At 36.7% G+C, this 9,470-nt stretch overlaps 1 protein-coding gene across 1 annotated transcript; it reads right to left on the reverse strand.

Annotated features, from left to right (window-relative positions):
* Window positions 1-4,279: 4,279 nt before the first annotated feature.
* On the reverse strand, window positions 4,280-9,182 carry LOC115756952 (ankyrin repeat domain-containing protein 2B-like). The gene is made up of 9 exons (XM_030696950.2): window positions 8,997-9,182; window positions 8,117-8,152; window positions 7,098-7,237; window positions 6,269-6,478; window positions 6,024-6,172; window positions 5,725-5,890; window positions 5,243-5,335; window positions 4,693-4,832; window positions 4,280-4,594 (listed from the first exon to the last, which is right to left on the reverse strand). Exons 2-9 carry the CDS (start codon window positions 8,148-8,150, stop codon window positions 4,495-4,497), a joined length of 1,032 nt encoding a protein of 343 aa, XP_030552810.1. The 5' UTR covers window positions 8,151-8,152; window positions 8,997-9,182; the 3' UTR covers window positions 4,280-4,494.
* Between the last annotated feature and the right edge of the window lie 288 nt (window positions 9,183-9,470).

Raw genomic sequence — 9,470 nt, forward strand, 5'->3', positions numbered from 1 at the left:
TTAGATTTTGGGCCTGTTTAGGGCATATATATTTGCTCGTTGTTTTGACTGATCATGGTAACGAGTTGTATGGCTGTAAACTTAAATCATAGTGAAATTTCTTTGCAAGACGTAGCCCTATTCTGGGGTGAATCCGGGTAAAAACCGTGTGTCGTTTATTTTTCTTCTATTATTTGTGTGATCGTTTCGAATCGGTTTGCGATATGACCCTTCACCAAGCAGGCTGCGTTTGGGAGTGAAATAGAACAAGACAGCCAACCCTAATTACTCTAATTTTTCCTTAAATTTCGGATCGAAGAAGACACCGTTTGGCATGACAAGGAAATTTATCTTCAAAAGGTGTGTTTTTTGAATATGATATTTAGGAAAAAAATGGAGGAATGACGTGAAAATGCCGGATCACTAAAGGCGATTTTGAATGGAGGATTAATGGGGGCAGATGGAAGACTTAAGTAAAAGTTGATGATTTTTAATGAGACAAAAAAAGTTAAGGATGAAATTGAGAGTGGACCTAAAGTTGACGGTTTTTTATCGGCAAAAAGATATCCGGAGTGTCAATATTTGTGTACGGCACTCATTTTGGTGCTATTTTTTTTTTTTTGGATCACTTAAGTGCTAAATTGGAGAAAAAAGATCACTTAAGTGCTAATTTCAGCACAAAACGATCACTTAAGTGCCAATTTTGATCAAACAGTACACAAGGCATTTTTATTAATTTCATGATTTTTTTTTTTTACAAAAATCAAGCCACGTGGCATCCACGTGAAGTCCACATGGCAGCCACATAGACTTTTAAACTTAAAAATAAGTTTATTTTTTTAAAAAAAATTAAAATTACATAGAAAAATAACCTAAAAATAAAAAAAAAATCAAAAGAAAAAGAAACATTTTAGTTGTAGCGGCGAGGCTACGAGCCCTCGCCGCTGCAGCTGCTTTTTTTTTAGTTATTATTTAGCTAGTTTTTAGTTTTTTAGTTTATTTTTACTTTTTTATATATTACGCTGATTTTTTTATTCATTTTTAATTTTTTCATTATTAACTTGAAGCTCACCAAAGTTGACACTGAAATAACCGTTTTTCAACAAAATTGACATTTAAGTAATAAAAAAAAATATTGGCACTAAAGTAAGCGTCGTATATAAATATTGACACTCCAGGTATCTTTTTGTAGTTTTTTATCCGAAGCTTGTTTGTTTGGGATTTGTTTTGATTTGCAATTGAATTGCGATTATTTTATTGTATCCTGAGGAAGTGAATGAAATGAAACGTTATTTTGACCATAAAAAAAAAAGGATTACGGCTAGATAAAAAATTGAAGATTTTTTACGAGACAAAATAGAATTTAGAGTAGAATTAAGACTCTGCTAAAGTTAGGACTCTTTTTAGGGTTTAGTCCATATGAATGATGAATCGTCTCCAAAATGTCATAGACTCTCATAATGCTTTGTCTTTAGACTTTTTAAAATGCCAATATAACCTTAGGATGGTTTATTTATTATGTAATATCCTACTTATGGTTATATAACTATAGCATTAAACGTGAAATATGGGATAGTATCAAACTTATTACATTTTCCTTTTGAACTGTCCACTTGTATCTGCTTATGTTATAGTTGACGATAAGTCACAATTAAAGGTTTATGATCCAGAAAAAAAAAAGCTATTAAAAGTATGTGTTCCTTATTGTATATATAAGTAAAATGTAGCCACCAACAAGGTGTTGGGAAGCACATTTCTAAATGCACAAGACCAATGTGGAGGAGTACGCCCTTAAGTTCGCGAGATAGGTGGACCAATCGAGATGTGGAAAAGCTGGTCCGGGAATAGCTTGACCGCTTAATAATTCCCAAAAATTATTCTTATGCTTGTTTTTATTTGTGGTCTTGAATTTAGTTAATGTACAAAATCACTTTAATGTGTCTCATTATACATTTTATTCTTAGAAGCGATGGGTTGCAAAAAATAACTCCCAAATATTCAGTCGGTGTCTTTAAAAAAACTCAAATTTTTCGGTAATAAATTCAAATTCCTTTATACATATTAGAGCTATTTTACTTGTTGGAATACTTCATTTTCTGCTAGGAAAATTCAAGAGACTGTCATCAATAAAGTCGATGAAATGTACACATCGATCTGATTGGAATTACGTTTAAAAAGATGCAATTGACACATGCAAATGATATCGTCCCCGTCAACATTTAATGTACACGTGACGCAATGTTGACCGACAATGGTGTCACGTAACCATTCTTGCACGTCCGTACCCGGGGCAATTAGAAGAGTTCAAAACCAACTTTACAATGATGCTGTTGGCATCCCGAATGTGTTTGCCCAAACTTTGGGTAAACTTCGAATGTGTGATATGACATAAATAACTCGTCAATGTATCGTATTGCGTAAGAATCTTCCTCTTTTAAACAAAACAAATTCGAAATAATTAGTACATGTCACATCTCAATATACGATATAGGAATATGACAACAACTACAAAATTCCTAATTGTCTTCGTTACATGTATCACGGAAAATATTAGAGTATGTGCAACATTAAAACTTAGTAAAACTAGGGAAAATGACACAAGTCGTCTATGAAATTTGGCTCGATGTGCAATGTAGTCTTTGAACATTTAATTTGTTGAATATAGTCCATAAATCTTAGCCCAATGTGCAGTGTGGTCCCTGAAATTTTAGTTTGTTCAATGTGGTTCTCGAACTTTTGATATATGTTTTATCTAGTCCTTGAATTATACAAAAATGTTCAATATAGTCATTCTATTAAGTCCAAATCAGGAACAACATTGAACATTTCATATAATTCACGGACTACTTTAAACATGTACTAAAAGTCCAGATATCACATTGGACAAATTAAAAGTATAGAGACCATATTGCACATTAAATTAAAGTTCATGGAGCATATTGAATTAATTAAAAAATTTGGGGATCACATTACACATTAAGATAAAGTTCAAAGAGCATTTGTGTCAAATTCCTAATGTCTTTCTTTGTTGAACGATACGCATGGAATAACCACTAGAAGGTGTAAAGCAGCGTAGATTGGAAGAGCTTGTAATGAGACGGCCCATCCAATAGCAAAATGAGGATGGAAGTAGCTTTTTATGGTACTTATTGAAGAGCATGATTCCAAAAGAATACGGAGTAAGAGCAGAACAGGGTGATTCTGTTTGACAAATTGCGGCAGGCAGATCAACTCAGGAAACAAAAATAGAATGTGATTGATGGTGTGTGTTTGTTTCCGCAAAAACTTTACGATAAAGAAAAATACTTTCCCTTTTCAAGTCACGAAATTCAATTTCCTAACTTTAAAAATGCATATTCTTTTTGGCCGTTAAGGGCGCGAATGGTAACAATTTTGTTCCTAGCAACAATTTCTAACTATCTATTTCTATTCTTGGACAAATTTCTGAACAGAGAAACACGTTTGGTAACTACAATAAATTTCTATTTATGGAACAAGAATTTGTTTGATAACAGCATAACATTTTTATGATTGTCGGTCGTCGGACATTGACCGGCAACCGGCGACCGTAGAAATTGAGAGGGAGACCGCACACTAGAGAGACGGAGTGAGTGACAAGAAGAATCCTTATTTTTGTTTCTGTTGTAAAATTAGAAAAGTAGAAAATTTCTTCTTCCCATTTCTGTTCCAAACCTATTTCTAGAGTAAAATTTTATTCCAGAAATAAAAAAATATGAAATTGCGCTATCAAATATATTTCTATTTCAAAAACAGATTTGGAAGAAAAAGCAGAATGGTTATTATGCGCACCCTAATGATTTTCTATTGACTAACATGGCAATCTCAGGTGTTCCTAACGGCGCTAAATAATCGAATGATTGATTTTTTTGGACAAGTTTATACAAGAAGCAATCCGGCAATGATACAAGGTACAACAATTTCAGGTGATTACTCTCCTCTAGTTTCTGATGAAATTAGACACAGACCAGATCATCAGTGGAACAACCATGGTTTCCTGTAGTCTAACGGACAGTCCTGTGGAAAAAGCATTATCGGTAACTTACCATGTCATTTGCAACCAATTTCAGGGGGAAGCAACACATGCTCCATCTACTTGGTGTGGGTTTCTGCACAATGAGGACCCTATCTAAAGCTCTTTTGGGTCGAGCAGAAGAATGATTTGTGTAGGTACATTTTCATAAAAATCTTACTGTAAAATGGTGACGACTACCCGCGTATCAGAACACACTATGCAGTCACGTATCAGAATACACCTCTGTTTATGGGACATGGCGCAAAGTGAGGAAGGGAATGCAAACGCCTGGACGGTACTTCCCTTAGAAATAGTCCCCCCGCAGGCATGACAATTACAGTGAACCAGCAGAAATGAGGAGGAGAAAAGCAATGTAGATAAAACTCTGAGTTGCAGTTGCAAGCTGACCAAAATACAAATGTTTGCATAGGACACAGCGAAGCTCTAGAACTGATGCTCACTCATGTCACCTCACCTATCAATTACAGGAAGGCATCCTTCTCGAGAAGCTTTAGGACCTCATTCTGGTTGTTTAGCTTTGCAACATCAATAGGAGTCTTTCCGTCCAAGTTCTGTAGAGTGCTGGAACAGCAAATAGCACAAGAAGAAAGCAAAGGGAAAACACAAATCAATAACTTGTGAATTGGAGAAAATATTGGAAAAATGAGCAATTTACTTACACAGCAGCACCGTGTTCCAACAGAAGTACAACACAATCTTTCCTGCCATAGCCTGCTGCATAGTGAAGTGCAGTGTTCTTGTTCTTGTCCAGCGCATCCACGGCCGCTCCAGCTTCAAGGAGTACCTGAGCGCACTTGACCTGCAATTGATATGAATGGTCATTTAAGTTTCTTGTTTGGATTACGAAGATCCCAAACTCTCAAAACCTACGTCAAAGAGTCAATTCACAAAGAGACGGGCCAATGAGAGGGCAACCGGTATATTTTGCTGAATATTAGCATCCAACACATACACACACAAACACACAGATTCCTGTAAAATCTTCATAAAACTTCCCCAATTATGTTGTGCTATCATAATCCCACTTGGCTTCGCCATAGATATTTATGCTAACATAAAATTTACCCTGGACAGCAATGGTTTGAATGTTCTGGCTTAGATTGTACAGAGGTACAAAAATATTTATCATTTTTCAAATGAAAGATAGGTAAAAGGAAGGCGACAAATAATTGGAACCCCCAAGTTCCTCATTAATCAGATTGACCGTACCTCACCGTATCCACATGCAAAATGCAAGGCGGTTCTTCCCTCTGTATCATCTTCATCCTTGTTAGCACCAGACTCCAGCGCTTTTTTCAACCCCTGATCAGTAAAATGTGAATCTCAACTTTTGCACTTCATCTAAAACAAAATCCCATTAAGGGGCAATAATCCTCATTCAACATTTCAACAGAAAGACAAGAATAATTATTCATTATTCACATTATGATAAAAAGAAATACATTCTTACCTCCAGGATTTACTGAAAAGGCATTAGGCTTAGAGAAAACCTTTTTGCAATATTTGGTGTAGTGTCAACAAGGTGAAAAGTTCCACTTCACTTTTATCAGAATTTAAAAGCAAGAGTAAAGTCATGAAAGCGCAATAGCATCTAAACTACCATAATATGTTATACATGGGATAAGAACCAATTTTACTAATATCTAAAGCAAGCTGTAGTAATCTGCAGATCGAATAAATTTAATTTATACCTCCACATCACCAACACTAGCAGTGCGGTGAACAATTGATTCATCCTCATTTCCCACATCTTCTTCTTCATCTGGTATATTTTCAGCTGAAGTGCCTGTATCTCCTGCAATTGGAAAACCCATGCCCTCCCCGAGCTTCTTTAGAACGTCCCTATCGTTCCAGTACCTGTAAACAGAATGGTTCGTAAAAACCCACCACAACATCATGCTCCCAATCCACAGGTCATGCAAGAAATAATTCTTCACTCAAGCTCTGGACACTGACAATAATCTTTGTAAGATCTATAAGCATCTCCAACCTCATCATGGCAGCTGGACCACCGGTCTCTATTTCTTCTAATACGTGCTTGATAGATGGATCTTCTTTCATAAGCGCCATTCTTTCCTCCATTTGTTCTTTCCTTAATGGATTTGCCAAATTCTCAAGCATGCTAGACATAGATGGGTCCTAAGAAAAAGAAGAAAGAAGATATTGGCATGACAACATTCTTAATACTTCAGATAAGAAAGCCAGAAGCATGTATACTAAGCGAAGCAACATTACTTGCATTAGGGCACTCCCAAGTCTCTCAGCCATAGCCATGAATTGAGGATTCTGCATAACTTGCTGCATGGTGGACTGATATTGTCTAGGATCAAATTGCGGAATGCCTTCTTCAGCCGAGCCTTGAAAAGTCTTTTGCAGCTGCTCCGTCATCTCGTTGAATGCAGGATCCTTAGCTATCTGTTGGGCTAAGTCCTTGATGCTAGGGTCCTATACATATCGCACAACAGATAAACAAGATCAAGAGATAGCATGCACTAGATGAAGAATATACATGGAGTAAAATCCAAAAGTGAACCTTCAGACAATACAATAGACAAAACACAACACGGTGAAACATCCAGACATCAAAGACGAACTTAAAGTAACAACACGAGAAAAAAAATAAAGAAGACTTTCAACAGACATCGTTTCATCTCAAACTTGAATTCCGAGCAACTCCTAAGACCATGTTAAAAAGAAAAAAGACAAGATCGGTACTGTCACCTCCCCCATGCATCTTGCCCCATCTAGGGCCAACATTTCCAAATATCATTTTCCAAATGGAGCAACTATCAGAACAAAAACAATCTTTGCCACAAGCATAAAACTCCTATTTTGAAGGATTAGTTAACTTCAAGCTCTAAACCAGAGTAAATCATCCAACCGCTTCCTTTTAACCGCATTAATCTACATCATCAATCTTATGTGTATTCTTCTTTAAGTTGCATATCTTTAATAAGTTTAGTTATAGGATGACTGCATTTGATAACTCTCAGAAAATATGCTTAAATTCCTTCAGAAACAATCACGAAAAGAGAAAAGGAGGAGACGGATAAGCAGAATATACACTAAGAAGGTTTGACATGGCTGAGAAATCAAAAGGGTTGCCAGCCAACCCAACTTCGGGAGGAAAAGCATCTGATGACACCTCCGAAACGGATGGTCCAGACTCGGGACCTATGCCGTCAGCATCACTGGATTTATCACCTGAAAAAGTCCAAAACAACAATCATCATATGGCTTCTAGCAAATGCATTTATAACCAGCAGAGAAACCACTTAACAATTTACTTCACTAGAGAAGGAAGTCTTCGCAGAAAACAAATCCAGTACTTGCAAATGTCTTATGAGCACATCATATCATTACATGCAAAAAAGACAATGCGAAAAACAGTACAACACATAACTTCATGAGATACAAAGAATCAAGAAAACTGGAACTTGGAACTTTGATTGGTGAATTTCTTCAACGACATGTGCATTAGGTCCTCGAGCAAGCCTCTAACACCAGCCAATGTTTTCAATCTAAGGGATGACTTTAGAGGGTCTATACTCAACTCCCAAGTTGGGCTTGGACCACAAGGTTTCTAAATGAGGTATATTGAAGGTCGACTTGCGTACAAGCAACACTCCTGAAAATTACAATCAACTAGGTAAAAGCAATATGAGAGTGAACCAACATCAAAAGCACAGTTATTCTCGTGCCAATATCAAAGATGACAGAACATTAACATTCATTTACATTTAAAACGACAAAAGCACTCGAAGCTCAAATCTACGAAAATCAAGTTGAATTCCCATCTTAGGTCATATCGAAACCGATCTTCAACTATTCCACTGCAGATGTAATTGTGTTGCAATCAATGCTTCATTAAGTAAACTCGAAATTCAGATCTTTACAAGCCACGATCTAGAATACAAATTTTTGCGAAGTTCCCAATCTAGTGGGGAAAAAGAGAGAAGAAAGTTCACAAGTCAACTCGCCGAAACCATATACAAGATACAATCAAACCAATTAATGGATAGAAATCTCAACATAATAACAAGTTAAACTAGTGGAATCAATTTGGTTAGTGTCAAAGCTTACCAGGTGGAGCACCCTTTGGCAAATCTGACGCCATATCTGCAATTGAGCACAAGAACAGAATCACATGAACTTATTAGGAACAACCCGGTAATGGTTAATTGAACTTTTTGGTTTTTGGGCTGAACAAGAAAGTTGAAGGTTCGGGATTACGCGCCATAAGAGAAAAACATACTTTTTTTACACATTTGTGTAAAACGTATACCTTTGTTGAGTGTAATTAAATACAAATATCTGTAAGCAGTAAACGCTTTTTGATTTTCAATGATAATTTCAATGCTATTTCAAATGCTCGAAACACATCCGATGCCAAATGCATTTTTCAAAAAAGTATGCAATGATTATTTCTCCGTTTCCGATAATCCCAGGAACATGCCATGAGATACTTATCACCGTACATAAATCTTCCTAAATCATCTCGTCCAACATTTGCCAAATGCATACAAGAGATAAGCTCTAAATTCAAATAATAACAAGTCAGCATATGGAAATTCACGGGTCAGCTAGCCAAAGCAATAACTCTCCACAGGGCACCGCTTGAAGAGATTTTGGTGTCCCTGGAAGCTCTCAAGTCCAGCTATGAATCGGTAGCCGGAGGAGGTCAATCTAGGCGTCTGTGTCCGCTGCGCCACCTATATTTATATATATCCGTTCCTCACTCCACAAGTCTCCGTGCAGGATGATTCTCGTGACGCTGAAAAGCTCACTCAAAGCAAATTCCATTTTAGGCTAAAGAAACATAAAAAAAAGACGATCTTTAATGGTGGGACTCAAGGGGTCTCGAAGTTTGGCCGGAAAGTGGTCGGAATCGGTCGACCAGCGAGCTCATCGTGGCTCTTACGAAATTGAAGAAACCAACAAAGGATTGGGTTCGGGTTCTTACCCAAATGGGTTGCTTCCGGGATTTCCGGGTGTTTCGCCACCGATTTGCCACCGTCCTGCAGCGCAAGCTAAAGCCCTTTTTGTCTTGCTCTCTTCCCCAGTGTCGATCTCGTTATCCGATCCGAAGTAGTGACAACATCCTCTAAATTTGGGGTGGAGGATGTCTCTGTGTATTCTATCTCCTTCCTTACTGGTCACTTTGCTTTACTCTCTCTCTTTCTTTCCGTTCATATTTTTCACTTTTTTTTATATATATTTTTCACTTTTTTTTCCTTATATATGGATCTGCGGAATATTAAGAAATATACATTCTAATCACTTAAATAACATAGAAATCACATTTGGAGGATCTCTTTGTGTACGACATTTCCGGTATAAAGTTTTGGGACAAAAAAATTACTCAAATATTTTTAGTTTTTTCAATTCATTTATTGATCGGGGATATTGTCGGTAAGGTCATTATGAATGGTGAGAA

This window comes from Rhodamnia argentea, chromosome 1 (assembly GCF_020921035.1).
Source record: "Rhodamnia argentea isolate NSW1041297 chromosome 1, ASM2092103v1, whole genome shotgun sequence".
In the NCBI taxonomy this organism is placed as follows: Eukaryota; Viridiplantae; Streptophyta; class Magnoliopsida; order Myrtales; family Myrtaceae; genus Rhodamnia; species Rhodamnia argentea.